This window comes from Vitis vinifera, chromosome 11, assembly GCF_030704535.1.
Source record: "Vitis vinifera cultivar Pinot Noir 40024 chromosome 11, ASM3070453v1".
Taxonomy (NCBI): domain Eukaryota; kingdom Viridiplantae; phylum Streptophyta; class Magnoliopsida; order Vitales; family Vitaceae; genus Vitis; species Vitis vinifera.
In genome coordinates, this window is record NC_081815.1 from 4,559,978 (window position 1) to 4,578,487 (window position 18,510).

At 37.4% G+C, this 18,510-nt stretch overlaps 2 protein-coding genes across 4 annotated transcripts in view; both read left to right on the forward strand.

Annotated features, from left to right (window-relative positions):
• Positions 1-7,187, forward strand: part of LOC100266475 (nuclear pore complex protein NUP205) — an 82,139-nt gene extending 74,952 nt beyond the window's left edge. Inside the window, exons 38-45 of one of the 2 annotated variants that reach the window (XM_010658120.3) lie at positions 3,038-3,181; positions 3,599-3,721; positions 3,845-3,940; positions 4,079-4,216; positions 4,327-4,427; positions 5,683-5,802; positions 5,875-6,007; positions 6,825-7,187. In XM_010658120.3, the coding sequence (XP_010656422.1) occupies positions 3,038-3,181; positions 3,599-3,721; positions 3,845-3,940; positions 4,079-4,216; positions 4,327-4,427; positions 5,683-5,802; positions 5,875-6,007; positions 6,825-6,908 (939 nt within the window). In that variant the 3' untranslated portion in view covers positions 6,909-7,187. The remainder of the gene's footprint in view (positions 1-3,037; positions 3,182-3,598; positions 3,722-3,844; positions 3,941-4,078; positions 4,217-4,326; positions 4,428-5,682; positions 5,803-5,874; positions 6,008-6,824) is intronic. The other variant, XM_010658121.3, reaches the window with a different exon arrangement.
• An 840-nt stretch (positions 7,188-8,027) lies between these two features.
• On the forward strand, positions 8,028-18,178 carry LOC100259301 (uncharacterized). Of its 2 annotated transcripts, none has more exons than XM_010658122.3 (2): positions 8,028-8,819; positions 15,406-17,268. In XM_010658122.3, the coding sequence occupies exons 1-2, from the start codon at positions 8,220-8,222 to the stop codon at positions 15,631-15,633; spliced, it is 828 nt and encodes a 275-aa protein (XP_010656424.1). In that variant the 5' UTR covers positions 8,028-8,219; the 3' UTR covers positions 15,634-17,268. The 2 variants fall into 2 exon arrangements, with proteins under 2 accessions (XP_010656424.1, XP_002285177.1); XM_002285141.4 differs by lacking the exon at positions 15,406-17,268 and adding an exon at positions 17,276-18,178 and having other exon boundaries at positions 8,033-8,819.
• The last annotated feature ends 332 nt before the right edge of the window (positions 18,179-18,510 follow it).

An 18,510-nucleotide genomic window follows, 5' to 3' on the forward strand; every position in this document is an offset into this window, starting at 1 on the left:
CTCTTTCTTCTGCAGAAGGCTCCACTTGGCCTACATATGATGGAATTCAAAACTTTCAAAAATGAAGATTCAACTCAAGTCCGAATTCTCTCCTATAAATAGAGCTGCAAATGGCTTCATCAGGGAGAGTGAAGAAAGTGGAGAAGAGAGCAGAGCTTGAGAGAAAATATTCAAGAGTGTTCAAAAAATTTCCTTCTTTGTAATCTTTTCTTTCAAAAATATTAGTCCTTTGTATTCATCAATCTGAGTCATCCCTCTGTTGTCAACCAGCTTGTAGTCATCAACTCTCTGTAATCAAGGTATATTTTCAATAAACAATATTTTTAGATTCAAATATCTATGTTTTAATGTTTAAATTTCTACAATAAATTAGAAAGAATTAGACATTAAATATTTCCGTAATTAATTCTGTCTAATGATCTCCAAGTATAAAAACGGAAATATTTCCGTTTTTAATATTTAATTCTTTCTAATTTATTGCAGAAATTTAAACATTAAAACACAGATATTTGAATTTGAAAATATTGTTTATTGAAAATATACCTTGATTACAGAGAGTTGATGACTACAAGCTGGTTGACAGCAGAAGGATGACTCAGATTGATGAATACAAAGGACTAATATTTTTGAAAGAAAAGATTACAAAGAAGGAAATTTTTTGAACACTTTTGAATATTTTCTCTCAAGCTCTGCTCTCTTCTCCACTTTCTTCACTCTCCCTGATGAAGCCATTTGCAGCTCTATTTATAGGAGAGAATTCGGACTTGAGTTGAATCTTCATTTTTGAAAGTTTTGAATTCCATCATATGTAGGCCAAGTGGAGCCTTCTGCAGAAGAAAGAGAAGAGATATTCTCTTCTTTCCCAAGGCTTCCACGTTACCTTCCAAGATTAAAGTGGGAGACAAATCCCACTATTCACGTCCTTTTACTATTCATGCACTATTCATTCTTTTTTTTTTTTTTTTTTAACATACTTTACATACATTTCTCTCTTTTTTTATTTTTTTCTTATTTTTTTTTTATTTTTTTATTTTACTGGATAAACACAAGGGAACAATTTACAAAGATACAGATGTACAAAAAATTCTTGAAATCTTTTATCTAGATTGACCCATAGGTCCTCCGTAAAGGATAAACTCAGGGTCTACGTATGAATCATCTGATAAAACTGCATCTTCAGTTTCTTCATTTTCTTAATCTCCAAATTGCTTGAGAGTTTGAATAAGTCCTTGACGATATTGCTCTAAATCAGTAGCGGCTGCTAATGAAGCTTGACATTTGCTTTTCAAAGTTAGAAATTCTTCTTCAGTCGGTCCTTGAGAAGAACTAGTTGAATCTTTTGAATTTGATGATCCTGGCCTTGTTGATATTAATTGCAAAATCTTCTATTGACATACAAAATCATGATTGAATTTGTCCCACCATTTGATGCTGAATTCTCTAGAAAGAGATAATGGAAAAGGAAGAGGTTGCTCTTGCTTCTTGATGATGTTCTATGTGAGAATCCATGTAAATTCTTAATCTCGAACAGAACGTCAGGAGTCTAGGCTGAGTGATATTCTGTGATGAAGTCTTGCTCTTATAGAAGTTGAATTTTTCTTGAATATCAGGAGGAAATATTGAATCTAGTAGACCAAAGAAAGTCCACCATTTTTGAAACCAAGCAGGAAATTTGGTATTGCAATTTCTTGAAAATTGGATAAACCAGGAATGTTGGTAGCTTTGCAAGTAAAACATATTGTACCAAGCATCCATGTAATCTATGTAATTGTAGCTCATGGGATGGAAAGGTTGACTAAAAGCTTTGCAAGTGAAGGGTTTTTTATTCCAATCAACAATAGTCATGACTCTGAGAATTTGACATTTAGAAAAAGCAATCCTCTGAGGATTGTTTCTATCAGTGTTATGAGTAATTTCAACTGAATCTATGTCCACCAAGATGAACTCATAAAATTGACGAGTTTTCAAAGGATCGTTGGAATTGAAAGTAACTCCTTGAGGAAAGATGTAAGGAAGAATTTTAGGAATCTCTTCATAATTATACTCTGGCTCAATGAAAGCAATTTCTAAGGTTTTGGGCTTTTTGACATATTGATTTATTGAAAAAGAAGAAGGAGAAGATGGTGTTGAAGAAGGAGAAGGTAATGTAGAAATAGTGCTAGGACCAGAATGACTCTGAATAGGAATATTTTTAGGGTTTGATTTTGAAGCTTGAATAAAACTTTTTGAAGGTTGAAGAGGAGGAAAATCAGGACTCAAAACTTGAAAAAAATTTGATGTCTGTAATGGAAAAGTAGGACGAACATTTGAAAAGTTCAAAATCATTGCATATGTAGCTTTGGTTTTCTTGGATGATGAAGGAAGTTGAGGCCTAACGGGAGTGCCCATTAGGATGGAGAAGGATTCTTACCCTGCAAAAACTCCCGAGTCAGGAAGGGAATTCAACTCTCCTTTGATAAATTCGATTTCAAAATCAAAATTTGAAAATAAAGCTTGCCATCTTGCAAAAATTTGTTTTGCTCAAGAAACGTGCAAAATTATTCTCTGAAATCATGGTGTTGCTTTCAGTCAAACAATTCAGTGATCTGTATCATATAATTTTTCATGCAATAAAAACAAGTTTGATGTATATCATTGATGTGCTGTTTTCATGTGAATTTTTTTGTATCCTGTGATTTTATGGTAACCAATTACTAAGGCATGAAACCACTCAAATAAAGCATCATTGCCCTGATCCTGATGTGTGCCAATAATCTGTGATTTCTCCCATTATTTAATCCATAAGTTTTGCCTTATTAGAGCATTAGTTAGATCAATATATTGGAAAATTAAGAACATTTCTGTTGATTACTTTTTAGCAATGGGTTTTCAGTTTAGTTTTGTTATGCATGGATTATTGGTTTAAATATATTATCTCTCTTTTTAAGGACATTTACAGTTTTATGTTACTGTTTCTCTTTCATCTTTCTTCCTTTGTATCATTCCCTTTTCCATGCATCTTGTAAATAATGTTCTTGCTAATTTGGGTATGTAATAGGTGAAGAATAAAATTGTCCGTGAAGTCATAGATTTTGTCAAAGGGCATCAACTGCTCTTTGACCAAGTTATTCAAGAAGATGTTTTGGAAGCTGATGAATTAACAATGGAGCAAATCAATCTTGTTGTTGGTATACTTAGCAAGGTGAGTGCTTTTAAATTTCTTCAGGTCTAAGTTTGGACATGGGAAAGAAGCTGGTATATGGCTTAAAGTCAGCTCTGCCATTGTCTGTGGATTGAGTAATATGGTTTAACCTGTATCAAAACCTATTTAGGTGATGTTTCAGCACTTTGAAAATTATTGCTATTTTAAGGGCAGTCCTGTGCTCCTTGAACAACTATGTCTCTTCTTACTTATCTTGTAAAATGATGTTTTTCTATTTTCTTGTTTTCTTTTCTAAGGATCCATTTAGTTATGAAAAGCTTTTGATGTACTTAGGTCTGGGGGTCTTTTTTTTCAGGTTTGTATCTCATGGGGAGGATTTCTTATCCTTTTCATGTTTTGTTCACTTTAATTAATACATCTTTTGTTTCTGAAAAAAAAAAAAAAAAACATCCTTAGGTTTGGCCATATGAGGAGAGTGATGAGTATGGTTTTGTTCAAGGGCTTTTTGGTATGATGCGTTCTCTCTTCTCACATGATCTGGAGTCTCGTACTCCTACTCAGCCAGTTCAATCTCTTGATGTAAGTCAATATCTTATTTGATCTTAATCAAAGAAGTGATGGAGATTTAAAGTTAATATATATTTGTGGTTCTAATTTTTTTTTTTATTATATATTTTCTGTTATTTCACTGTGACTGATCAGAAGCAGAGGAAGTCTGAATTGAACATATTCCGATTATGCTTTAGCCTGAGCTCCTATCTATATTTTCTTGTTACAAAGAAATCCCTGAGACTGCAGGTAGTTATGCAAAATTTAACTCGGTAACTGTTGGTTTTGTCTGTCTCCATCCCTATGATTTCAAAGTTGATTAACAAAAAAACAGAATGAAAGAGAGAAAAGAAACACTTGTTATCTGATCTACATTCTTTTTCCCAGGTTTTGGATGGTCCTACTGATTACCATGCACCTGGTAGACTTCAGCAGCCCACATTGACTTTACTTGTTTATCTTCTTAATTCTGTAACAACTGCCCTAGAAAGAGCTGCAGAGGAAAAATCCTTACTGCTTAACAAGGTGAAATAGGTTTCCAAATGCACATTAATGTTTTCCACTTATTGATTTCAATATGTCGATATTATGTTACCATGCCATGTCACAAGCAATAAATCTTCTTTGCTTTTCAGATTCAAGACATAAATGAACTATCAAGACAAGAGGTGGATGAAATTATCAATATGTGCGTTCGACAAGATTGTGTTTCATCATCTGACAATACACAGAGAAGGTTTTCTTTATGATTTTGTTTTCAATTCTGTTTGATTTTGTTACATGAGATGATTTCATAACCTTTTTATATTTCTGGACCTATATGTCCATATCTCCTGTCTTCCTATATCAGGGAATGATGTTTCTAACTGACCTTTAATTTATTTTTTATTTTCATTTATTTATTTTGAGTTTCACAGCTTTAACATGGTCATGCTAAGTAAGGCATTATACTGAGATTTGTTGGCTCCTTGAGTATTTTAATCTGTACTTTGTGCATAGGCAGCAATTTGTTGCAATGATGTTTCTAACTTAATGGGTTTTACTCCAGTTGGTCTCTTTATCATCTCAAAGTGTGACATTAAATTGTTTGGTATGGTGTTAACTCTTGACATTATCATCAGGAAATGAACACATAAAATGCTAGTTATCTATCTGTCTTTTCCCTTGGCACTAACTCTTGATGTTGAGCAAACTGAACCATTGTGCTGAATGAACCTAACTGGCCCTTGCACTTTGGATCAATACTCTCTGCCATGTGCAAGAACTTCTGCCTTACGTCTTATAACATTATCTGTATTGCTTAGGTTCCTATCTGGTTATTTTCTGCTTGAGGTATGTTTTAGGCAAGTAATTTGGTCTATTTCTGTTACTAGGGTTGTTCATTCTAAGAAAAATGCACTATTTCACTGTTCTTCTAATGCAACAATAATGGTGTACAATAATCTTTTTGATATCTTTATCAAATTTCAATCCCATGCAAAATCCAATTCATAAGCTTCTTGGTAAGCCTGTCTATGGATTATGATTGGGTTGCAAGTAGGTCCAAATTTTCCCTCCCATAAGGTATGGGATTCACATAATTGTATGATACATTCATCAGGCATAATGATGTGTTACCAACTCCAGATAATTTCAGATTGAATCTGGATACACCTTGGCATGCCAGGTATATATCTATGTATATATGCAGACATGTTGACCTTCAAAAACATTTTACCCAACTTTAATTCCTCAACCAGTTAGTTTAATCTGTATTATTTCCTAATGAAAGTAGTGTCATGTCAACAACTGCGCTGTTTGCTCCCAGTTTTCCTATTTTGTTTTTTCGAAAATGCAGTCAGTAGTAACTTTGTTTTGTGAATTGTGAGGAGTACCATGTGTGTTTGGTGCTGCCTCATGGAGCACATGTTGTTTTTGTTTCTTTATCCACATAGTTACATACACATCCACTGCTCAGATTTTAGATTCGATGGTTTCTCTTCTTGTTACAGGAGGTATATAGCAATGGTGGAAATGTGCCAGGTTGCAGGCAATAGGGATCAGCTAATTACCCTATTGCTTCCTCTTGCAGAGCATGTGCTGAATGTAATCCTTATCCATTTCCAGGATGGGTATGATCTCTTTTTTTTCCTGATAACATATTGTCATTTTATTTCCCTTTTCCAATGTGTTTTTCTTGGCAGCTCTATTACCCCTGGTACAAGTGCAACCACAAAAGCAATTACATTCGGTGACAAATTTGACAATGGGCAAGACATATCAGTGTTCTGTGGGAAGCTGATTCCAACATTAGAAAGACTTGAATTGCTTAGTGAGGTATGCTGCTTTTCACTGTCTACTAATCATAGATTCATAGGAACACCGTCACGCACAGTTATTTCAAATCTAGAATGGTGGTATGGTATACAGTGTTGTCAACCTGACAAATTCACTCCTATTTTTTATATAGCTTGGTGAGTGTTGGATTTGGACTTTGATGGTTTTGACAGAAAACCAATTCAAGTAAACAACTATACAAATATTGCTTGATTATGTTAGAATTCCATTTTCCTTTAATGTTACCTATTTTAGACATTCTTGTGAAATTGATTTTCTGGTACAAATATTTTGGGGGGGAATCCACTTTGCATCTGTCTGGAGGACAATGAACATGTCATGAACATCTTTTGAATTTGTTTTGCTGCACAGAAGAGGGTAGCATGGATTCTTAGAACCATATCCTGACCTTACTCTCTGCTTTCAGCAAAGGAATCCTAGGTTAAATTATTTACCCTCCTTGGCACAACCAACTCTTATCTATGCTACTCCAGCCTTCATCGTGATAACCTGTAGAATGGTTGTAAGATTGGGCCAGTTGTTAGCTTGTCTTTCTATCATCTTTTTGGAATTCTATTAGAAATTTAACAAATTTTATGATTTAAGCTCAAGGTGCATTCAAATTTGTGGACAGTAGGTAAATGACAACTCTTTTTTCATTCTTTTCCCAGTGTTTTTCCTTTTTACTCTTTTGATTGTCAGGTTGTCTTTGTTTCTTATCTAATCACTTTTAACTTGAAACCCTTTTCACGCATATGAATTTCACTAATTTGAAAGATTTTCTGGGATTCTATTTCATGGGATTTCCTCTTGACAGGATAAAGTGGGGCACAACCTGAAGGTGTTCCGCAGACTGGTGAGTTCACTCAAGGAATTGGGGATTCAGAAGTTGGGTGCATGAGTCAAAATAATGGATGTGTGGAGAGCCCACCAAAAATTTTCCTGGCGACTATTTTATGTATTTGCTTTGCCTTGAGTATCATATAAAAGTTTTCACAGCTTCTGAAAACTATTGAATGTATCAGTGAATGTATATGTGTAATATACTAATCTGTTTCATTTGGCATCCTTAAATTGTTCCAATAGAAATTAATGTGAGATGGATCTGAAATGCCCAGCATCAACTAATTGTAACTTGACACAGTCAAATGCATGTTCCCTTCACATTGTTCATTGTCCACTATTCATAGCAGATATGTAGACAGCAGTGAGATTGAAGCAGTTGGGGTGAGATGAGGCCCCCCCAGTCATAATGACCTCTTGTTCATTGTATCAATTTTACAACATGAACTTCAAATATGTTTAAGTTAAAATATGTTTAAGTTAGGAGGTGTTGAGTAAAATTTAATAATTGTTATTTAATAGGTTAAGTTGACTTTAAGTTAAATTATATTAAGTTGTTAATTTGAAATTTATTATTTAATTTTTAGTTTAAAGTATGAAGGTTGTTTAATAAAATTAATTTAAAATTTATTTTAAATCATTAAATTTATATATTTATTTTATAATTAAGATAAAAAGAGCTCGAGTACGATGAAATTTGTAGAGTTGTAAAATACATTGTATAAGAAATTAAGACAAATAGAAGTAAAAAAATAAAATAAAAATGAGTATTTAAAAATAGATTAATTATTTTTATTTATTATTTAAAATTATTTTTTATTTTAAGTTATTTTATCAAAGATACTTTATATAATAACTTAAATTAAGTAATTACTACAAGTTAAAGATATTAAGTTGATTTATTAAATACCTATTTAACATATGAGTTATTTGTGGTTTTTATTTTTTTTTATTTTTATTTTTGAAATAGAAAAATATTTCATTTGTTATTTTATTTTTATCTTTGAAAATAGAAAAATATTTTAAATTATTTTTTATATTGTCAATAGGATTAAAATGTTGGCTCATCCATCATAAAGATTGTGCCATATGCATTTACTTAAATTAATGATGTGATTGGATGTGAAAATGAAATTAAAAGTTAATATATTGGCTAAGTTAAAAAATAAAAATAAAAGTGAGAAGCGGAGGTTGTGAACAAACAAAGAGCTAGTGTTAGACTGCTAGTGAAGCAGCCATGCCATACTCTCTGGATTGGTCACATCAACACTGTTACAGCATTCTCTTGTAGATCCAATCCAGATCAATCCAGGTTTTCCCGGAAAATTCGACTTTCACTTTGCCGGAGAATTTTAAGCTGTCATTTTCCATGGCAAATGCCTGGAAAAGAGACAGACCGCCGAGACTCCTCTCTCCCAGAATCCTTCTCCTGCTCTTCTCCTCTTCTCTCCTCCTCCTCATCTTCCTCTTCCTCTCCTCTCGCACCCCTAGTCCTATCCCTGTCTCCGCTTTCAAGACCCTAATCCCCTCGCGCACGATCCAACCCTTTGATTGCTTCAAATGTCCACAGTCCCACCCTGTCATTGCCAACATCGTCGAAGGCGTCAAATACCCATTTCTTTACTCCCTCTCCGATTTTGGGACCCTGCCCGACAAGCCCCACAAGAACATTGTTCGGATCCTGAAAGGCAAGCCCTTTCGGAAACCCGATATATCGCTGACGGTTCAGGAGATTTTGGAGAAGATGAAAGATCAGGGTAAAAATGGGTTTGTTGTTGATGTTGGCGCCAATGTGGGTATGGCCACTTTTGCCGCAGCTGTGATGGGGTTTCGTGTTTTGGCGTTCGAACCGGTATTTGAGAATCTGCAGAGGATTTGCGATGGCATTTTCTTTAATCGCGTTGGGGAGTCGGTTACTGTGTTTGAAGCTGCTGCTTCGGATCGACTAGGAAATATTACATTTCATAAGGTATTTGCTTCTTTTTAATCTTTTTTATTATGTTTTTTTTTTTCATGAATTAACGAAATTCTAGTTTTCAGTTTTTCATGGGGAAATCGTGTGATAATTATGTTGAATTTTGATCTTATCTTAAATAAAATACTGATGAGCTTAGGAACTTTGGTTAGAAGATCCAAATAATTCTAGTTTTCAGTTTTTCATGGGGAATGGAGATGGATGTGATTTTATTTGTTGGACTTCCCCTTGATGGGGTTTTATCTTTTTGAGTAATAGATATAAAGTTCAGGGGAAAGGAAGATTTTATCTACTATCAATGAATAAGTTATTGACATGGTTAAGCAACCAAAATCTGTTGTTAATTTTTTTACTGTTGTTAATATTATGTGTCTTTCCTCTCATTTAGAACTATTTGTCATACTGTTATTCCGAGAGATCCTTTAATCTTCTTTTCATTAGTTATTGTTAGAATGCAGCAATACCATTCTTAAGTCAGATGATAGATCATCCAAATAATGACTTTATGACTCTTAGAACATACGACGTGCGATGTCATGAAAGGTTAGGCCTTCTTTTACTAAATACCAATTGATTTTTAGATAAGATGATCAAAGTTCGAAGGTCATGGGTTCGAGTCATGAAAAAGTCATGCTGGAAAAGGAATCGTTGGTCTGCAAGAATATCACTCTTAAGCTTGGAGATGAATCACCTAAATGATTACTCTTAGAACTAATCTACGAATGCCAAAAATGTCATAAAAGGTTTGGCCTATTTGGCCTATCCTCATTAGATACTAATTTTATTTTAGATTAGATGATCAAAGCCTTAATCTAACAATTAGTATAAGAGCCAAGGGTAATCAATTCTAGCTATAAGAGTGTGATGATGGGGAAAGGATTGTTGGAACTTGGATGGATTGTTGGGATGCAATAATGCCGCTTTTAATTCTGGAGATGGTTTATACAAATGATGACTCTTAGAACTAGTCTGCAAAGTGTGATGTTGAATATCATAAAAGGTTTGACCCTACCCTCATTGGACACCAATTGATTTTTAGATGAGATGGTTAAAGCTCAATCTAACAATTGATATTAGAGCCAAGTGTCAAGGATTTGGTTCGGTGAATGGAGTGTCATGTTAGGGGAGGGATTGTTAAGGTGTAACGATGTTGCTCTTAAACCCAAGGATAGGTCATTCAAATGATGACTCTTAGAATTAGGCAACAAGACGTGATGTCGAATGTCATAAAAGATTTGACCTACCCTCACAGGACAATAATTGGTTTTCAAATGAGATGACCAAAACCTGATCCAACAATTAATATTAGAACCAAGGGTCATGGGTTCAAGTCATGGAAGCGTGATGTTTGGGGAGTGATTGTTGGGCAACAATGTCCCTCTTAAACCCAGAGATGAGTCACCCAAATAATAAATCTTAGAACTAACCTGTGGGATGTGATGTTGAATGTCATAAAAGGTTTGACTTATCCTCACTAGACATCGATTAGTTTTTAAATGGGATGATTAAAGCTTGATCCAACAATTAGTATTAGAGGCAAAGTTTTGAAAGGCATTGTTGAATATAATGTATTTATAGTATATTATCTTTCCTTGTTAATATAGGTCACATGTATGGTAGTTAGGACTCCTAACCTTGTATATATATATCTCTCAATTGTAAGTAGACATTACATGAATGAGAATTAAGGTTTTTCTTCTTTCTCTCTCTCTCAACATGGTATCAGAGCTAGGGAAGAAAACCTAATTCTTTCCTGTTTCATCAACTCCGGGCAACCTTCCGGTGACCGTGTTTCATTCCGGTCACCTTCCCCATCTCCCAATACTTTCCGGTCAGTCGGAACGTCGTTAGAAACCACTCACCGCCGGCGAACTTTTCCGGCGAACTTTTCCGGCGACCTATTTTTCCGACACCGACCATACCAGAAGGAGCGCCTGGAGGAGATCTCCAACTTTTGTGAAGGCACCGGCACCAAAAGAGGATCCACGCGCCGGCCACGCGCCATTTTCCGGACGGCGACTGCATCTCACGCGCCGGCGCGTGAGGGCGCGTGAGGCCTTTTCCGGCGACGCGCCTCCTCCTCCAGCCTCGTCTGCCGCCGACCAGCATCCCTACCTACCTGGTTCTCCCATCCGAGCCCTGCACGTACCTCTTTTGGGGATTTTTGTCTCCGTCAGCCCTCCAAACAGCCTTTCCGGCGAAGTTCCGGCTACTTTCTCTCCACCCCAATCCCTGCACGTGCCTTGGGAAGTGTTCTTCTACCTTTCTGGTGGTACCACGTCGCGATCTGAGGCCGTCTCCCTTTTTCGGTGGTGCCACACCGCAATCTGAAGCCATATTAGGGCTCTCTTCGATCCAAATACGTGAATATGACCACCAAAAATCAGATCTTTACCTCTGTTATCTCTGGATCTCCTATGATTACCTCAGAGAAATTGGTTGGCAGTGAAAATTATCTTTCCTGGTCTGCCTCTGTTGAACTTTGGTTTATGGGTCAAGGATATGAGGATCACTTGGTTACCCAGGAGGCAGATATCCCTGAGGTTGACCGCGTACAGTGGAGGAAGATAGATGCACAGTTATGTAGTGTATTATGGCAATCGGTTGATCCCCGGATTCTTCTTCATCTTCAGGCCTATAAAACTTGTTTTAAATTTTGGACTCAGGCCAAAGGATTATACACGAATGATATCCAGCGTCTTTATAAGGTGGCTTCTGCTATTGTCCATCTCAGCCAACAGGACTTGGATCTATCTACTTATATTGGTCAGATTGCCTCTCTTAAAGAGCAGTTCTTGACTGTGATGCCTCTTACTCCTGATGTTGGGGCTCAACAAACACAGCTTGACAAGTTCTTCATGGTCCTTACTCTTATTGGCCTCCGTCCGAATCTTGAGCCTATTCGTGATCAGATTCTTGGTAGTTCATCAGTTCCGTCCTTGGATGATGTGTTTGCTCGCCTCCTCCGTATCTCGTCCACTCAGACTTTGCCATCTGATAGCACTTCAGATTCTTCTGTGTTAGTTTCTCAAACTACCTCTCGAGGAGGACGCAGTGGTACCCGAGGTAGAGGCCAACGTCCTCATTGCACCTATTGCAATAAACTTGGCCACACTCGCGATCGTTGCTATCAGTTACATGGAAGACCTCCTCGCACTGCCCATATGGCCCAGTCCTCTGATTCTCCGCTGCCTCAGCCTCCGAGCTCCTCCGCATCTCAGACATCTCAGGCTTCTATTGCCTCTGTTGCCCAGCCTGGTAATGCCTCTGCCTGCCTTACCCACACATCTTCTCTTGGACCCTGGATTCTAGATTCTGGAGCATCTGATCACCTATCTGGTAATAAGGATCTTTTCTCCTCTATTACTACTACCTCTGATTTACCTACTGTTACCTTAGCTAATGGTTCTCAAACTGTGGCTAAAGGTATTGGTTTGGCCCTTCCTCTGCCTTCTCTACCTCTCACTTCTGTCCTTTATACTCCTGAATGTCCTTTTAATCTTATTTCCATCAGCAAAATCACTCGTACTCTTAATTGTTCTATTACCTTTTCTGATAAATTTGTGACCTTGCAGGACCGGAGTACGGGGAAGATGATTGGCATAGGACGTGAGTCTCAAGGCCTCTATCACCTCACCTCAGATTCATCTCCTGCAGTTTGCATTTCCACTGATGCTCCTCTCCTCATTCACAATCGTCTGGGCCACCCTAGTCTCTCCAAGTTCCAGAAGATGGTTCCTCGTTTTTCCACTTTGTCGTCGCTTCCGTGTGAGTCATGTCAGCTTGGGAAACATACTCGTGTCTCGTTCCCAAAGCGTTTGAATAATCGGGCAAAGTCTCCTTTTGAGCTTGTCCACACTGATGTTTGGGGTCCTTGTCGGACTGCGTCTACTTTAGGATTTCAGTATTTTGTCACTTTCATTGATGACTATTCTCGATGTACTTGGTTATTTTTAATGAAAAATCGAGCTGAGTTATTCTCTATTTTCCAGAAATTTTATACTGAAATCCAAACCCAGTTCAATATTTCTATTCGTGTGTTACGCAGTGACAATGCCAGGGAATATTTTTCAGCCCAATTTACTTCGTTTATGTCTCATCATGGGATTCTTCATCAGTCTTCTTGTGCTCATACTCCTCAACAAAATGGGGTAGCTGAACGCAAGAATCGACATCTTGTTGAGACAGCTCGTACTCTCCTCCTCCATAGTCACGTTCCTTTTCGTTTTTGGGGGGACGCTGTTCTTACCGCTTGTTATTTGATTAATCGTATGCCCTCCTCTGTCTTACACGATCAGATTCCTCACTCCCTTCTTTTCCCTGACCAACCACTTTATTTCCTTCCTCCTCGTGTCTTTGGTTGTACTTGCTTTGTTCATATTCTCACTCCTGGACAGGACAAGCTTTCCGCCAAAGCCATGAAGTGCCTCTTCTTGGGATATTCCAGACTTCAGAAGGGTTATCGTTGTTATTCCCTTGAGACTCATCGATACTTTATCTCCGCTGATGTCACCTTCTTTGAGGACTCACCATTTTTTTCCCCCACTTCTGAGTCTCTTCCTGTTTCTGAAGTCTTGCCCATTCCCATTGTCTCCCCACCTGATGCTATGCCCCCTCGACCACTTCAGGTTTATCATCGTCGCCCTCGTGTCGTTGCTCCTCTCCCTTTTCCTGAGGCACCTGCTGACTCACTTCCTATCCCTTCGGCTTCACCTGCCCCGGCTCTGCCTTCTCCTAATGACTTACCCATTGCTGTTCGGAAAGGTACTCGCTCTACTCGTAATCCTCATCCTATTTACAATTTTTTGAGTTATCATCGATTATCTTCACCCTATTCTGCTTTTGTTTCTGCTATATCCTCTGTTTCTCTTCCAAAGAGCACCCATGAAGCTCTTTCCCATCCAGGCTGGCGACAGGCAATGGTGGATGAAATCGCTGCTCTGCACTCTAATGGCACTTGGGATCTTGTTGTTTTACCCTCTGGTAAATCTACAGTTGGTTGTCGTTGGGTCTATGCAGTTAAGGTTGGTCCTGATGGTCAGGTTGATCGCCTTAAGGCCCGCTTAGTTGCTAAAGGCTATACTCAAGTTTATGGTTCTGATTATGGTGACACATTCTCACCTGTTGCCAAGATTGCTTCTGTCCGCTTGCTTCTCTCCATGGCTGCTATGTGTTCTTGGCCTCTTTATCAGTTGGATATTAAAAATGCCTTCCTTCATGGTGATCTTGCCGAGGAAGTTTATATGGAGCAACCTCCTGGTTTTGTTGCTCAGGGGGAGTCTGGTTTAGTGTGCAGGTTACGCCGTTCTCTATATGGCTTGAAACAATCTCCTCGAACATGGTTTAGCCGTTTTAGTTCTGTTGTTCAAGAGTTTGGCATGCTTCGCAGTACAGCAGACCATTCAGTTTTTTATCATCATAACTCCTTGGGGCAGTGTATTTATCTGGTTGTTTATGTGGACGACATCGTCATTACAGGCAGTGATCAGGATGGTATTCAGAAACTAAAGCAACATCTTTTTACCCACTTTCAGACCAAAGACTTGGGGAAACTCAAGTATTTCTTGGGAATTGAGATAGCTCAATCCAGTTCTGGTGTGGTCCTTTCCCAAAGGAAGTATGCTTTAGACATCCTGGAAGAAACCGGTATGTTAGACTGTAAACCGGTAGACACACCTATGGATCCGAATGTCAAACTTGTACCAGGACAGGGGGAGCCTTTAGGAGACCCTGGGAGATATCGACGGCTCGTAGGTAAATTGAACTATCTCACCATTACTCGTCCAGACATTTCTTTTCCTGTGAGTGTTGTTAGTCAATTCCTACAGTCACCATGTGATAGCCATTGGGATGCCGTAATCCGTATTCTTCGATATATCAAAAGTACACCAGGCCAAGGTGTATTGTACCAGAATAGAGGTCATACTCAAGTTATTGGTTACACAGATGCAGATTGGGCTGGCTCACCCACAGATAGACGTTCCACTTCAGGGTACTGTGTTTTTATTGGAGGTAATCTAATATCTTGGAAGAGTAAGAAACAAGATGTAGTGGCCAGATCTAGCGCTGAAGCCGAGTATCGAGCTATGGCTTTGGCAACATGTGAACTCATATGGTTGAGACATCTTCTTCAGGAGTTGAGATTTGGAAAGGATGAACAGATGAAACTCATCTGTGATAACCAGGCCGCATTACATATTGCATCCAATCCCGTCTTTCATGAAAGGACCAAGCATATTGAAGTTGACTGTCATTTTATTAGAGAGAAGATCGCATCAGGATGTATTGCTACAAGTTTTGTCAATTCAAATGATCAACTAGCAGACATCTTCACTAAATCTCTCAGAGGTCCTAGGATTAAATATATTTGTAACAAGCTTGGTGCATATGACGTATATGCTCCAGCTTGAGGGGGAGTGTTGAATATAATGTATTTATAGTATATTATCTTTCCTTGTTAATATAGGTCACATGTATGGTAGTTAGGACTCCTAACCTTGTATATATATATCTCTCAATTGTAAGTAGACATTACATGAATGAGAATTAAGGTTTTTCTTCTTTCTCTCTCTCTCAACAGGCATTTTTGAGGCATGCTCTGGGGCAAGGTGTTTTGAAAACGCTCGAAGGCATTGGAAAAATGCGAAGAACACAAAAGGTGCATGCCTTTTGGTCTAAGGCGTGCCCTACATACACCTTTGACGCCTGCCTTAGTGAAGCGGAAGCCTTTTTGTTTGCTGAGGGGAAAATAAAAAAAATTGAAGGAAAAACCCCATTAAACCGCAAAAACCCATTGAAGAGCAAATAGAAAACGATTTTGAGAGAGAAACCTAACCCTAGCACTCTCTACCTTTAGCGACTTGAATGTCAACCTCTTGTCCGGCAACAACCTCACGGTGACTGAACTGTTGCTTCATTCGCACTCCAAGTCTTTGACAACATCATTTTGAGGGAGTGCTGCTCTGTACCTTCAGCAATGATGACGCGTGAATATTGGCTGCTGCTTCATCCCGACAGTTTGGTCTTCTCTCTCAGTCCCTCACTCCCTTCTCGGTCTCACTTTTCCACATCTCCTCCTCTCTCTTCTCTCTTTTTATTCTTAGTTTTGATTTCACAACCCACTGTTCTGGTTTTTTATTTTTTTATATGCTCTTCTCTATTCTCTCACTTTTTATTCTCAGTTTTGCACTTTGATTTCACCGACCCACCCACTGACAACTGTTCACTCAATTTTTACAGCGTTCAAGTGATCACTGTTCTGATTTTCTCACCCTTCTCTCAGCACTTCCACGCTCATAGTATTTTTTTTTTTTAAGTTATTCATGTTATATTTTTTTCTTAAAAAAATTCACCTAACAGTGAACAGTGATTTTTGAAAAAAAGAAATTACCTTCTTCAATTTTTGAAAATATTTTATTTGTATTTTTCTCTTTTGCTTTTTTAAATCACAAATTGCAAAATTAAATTTCAAGTCATTTATGTCTTATTATTTTTTTAAGTCAATTATATTATTATATATAAAAATCTAATGAATTTTTTTTTTCATGTTTTTCCATTTATACTATTTTATTTTTATTTTTACATATTTTGAAATATTTATTAATTATAAAATGAGGGTTTCAAAAGGCTTATGCATCAACACTTCAAGGCTTACACCGCACCTTACGCTTTCGCCATTAAAGTTTGATCCAACAATTAGTATTAGAGGTAAGGGTCATGGATTCTAATCACAGGAGCATATGTTGGGGAAGGGATTGTTGAAGTGCAACAATGCCGCACTTAAGTTTAGGGATGGGTTACCCAAATGATGAGTCTTAGAACTATCCCGTGAGGTGTGATGTTAAATGTTATGAAAGGTTTCATCTAACTTTACTGGACATCAATTGGTTTTTAGATAAGATTGTTGATGTCCAATCCAATAGTTATATCATGGGAATAAAAGGAAAATGCATTGGTTACAAGTTTATCATGAAAAATATCAACCTATGTATGACTAGTGTTACCCAATCTTTTTTTTTTTTTTTTTTTGATAGGAGACTAGTGTTAATCATGTTTGCTTAATTGGTCCAGTAACCCCTTTAGTGTAACAAACAATATTAGTGAATTAGCTGTTTTAGAAGGGAAAAAGTGTGGTTAGCTCATAAGGTAGGAGACTTGTTCTGTTATTAATCATGTCACAGGCTATGATCTGGACTTGGAAACAATCATGGAGAATAATGTTTCTGAGAAGCTGAAACAATCAAATATATGTAGATCATAGAATACTTTTATGTGATTATACTTTGTATATTCGAGTTTATTCCTTAGGAATATTTTATTTCAGTTTTATCTTATAATGACACCATAACTTGGGCCTGTGGTTTTCATAAAAACACTGTAACAATTAAGCCTTTTGATGCTACCCTTCATTGTTTTATGTGTTGCTTATGCATCCTTTCTTATTTTACTAGTTGGTTGGTCGGCTTGACAATAGTGCTGTTTCAGCCACTGGTGCAAAGATGGCCTTCAAGTCCAATGAAGAGATAGAACTTCAAGTAAGGTCCATCCCTCTTGATGAGGTTATCCCAGAGTCAGAGCCTGTGCTTCTGCTCAAAATTGATGTTCAAGGCTGGGAGTATCATGTACTGAAGGGGGCCACTAAGTTACTGTCAAGAAAGGAAAGTGAAGCCCCATATCTAATCTATGAGGAAGATGAGCGATTGTTGCAAGCTAGCAACAGCAGTGCTAAAGAGATTAGGGAGTTCCTCCACAGTGTGGGCTACCATCATTGCACTCAGCATGGTACAGATGCCCACTGCACCAAGAAGGGTTAATGAACAGATTTTGCTAGTATTATTGCCATGGGGCCCAGACAGAATCTAATAGCATAACTGCAACTTGTTTCTTATTCTCTCTTCGATGCAGTGAGAGGTATTTGGCTGGCTTGGTATCACTTTTTGTGGAAAATGATCCAATACATCAGTGGAAGTTACTAAGGGAACTACCAATATAGGAGTCAGTAACTGCAAAATTAAAGATGACTAAGCTTTAACTCCAGCTTCCTCACTGTTTGTAGTAACTATCTCTAGAAGGGTTCTGAATATAAAAGGAAATCCATATTTGGAAGCAGCTGCATGATGAATTGGCTTTTCTGGAGAATCTTAGTTACCCTTCTTAGTTTCTTTGTTGTAGGTGTTCATTTTGGTTATATTGGTTTGCAACTGTGTCAAAAGGTACAATTCTTTATTCTTCCATGCATGGATGCTGGAATAACCCATTGATATTTTTAATGTTTCCACGACATACTGGATCATTCATAGATTCTTAAGGCTGTCAGTTGCATCTATATATTAATTTTTGTAGATTCTTGAATACATGATGTTGTCCAGACTAAGTGACGTTAGAACCCAAAAGTACAAGTAATCTTGATAACAGTTCTTTCCCCTTTTGTGTAAAACTCCCACCTCTCTGGTGGAAAGGATATCCGGAATTTTTTATTTTTTTTGCAATGAACGGATAACAACCAGCCATTTACCAATCTCTCCTGGTTCACACATTACCCGGATCTAATTTTCTCAAACATGGTGGTAACTGCCTATCCCTTTTCCTTTAGAAAACAAATTTACAGAGCTTTACAGTAGGAACTCACAGTTCATAATAAAATAAGCTCAAATCTGGTAAAGTGGAATACGGTTATGTTTTTATC

Excerpts from the sequence above, each read along its gene's own strand:
- LOC100259301 (XM_002285141.4), top strand. The coding sequence starts at position 8,220 with ATGGCAAATGCCTGGAAAAGAGACAGACCGCCGAGACTCCTCTCTCCC. Across the intron at positions 8,820-17,275 it reads GAAATATTACATTTCATAAG|TTGGTTGGTCGGCTTGACAA; the intron begins GTATTTGCTTCT and ends TTATTTTACTAG.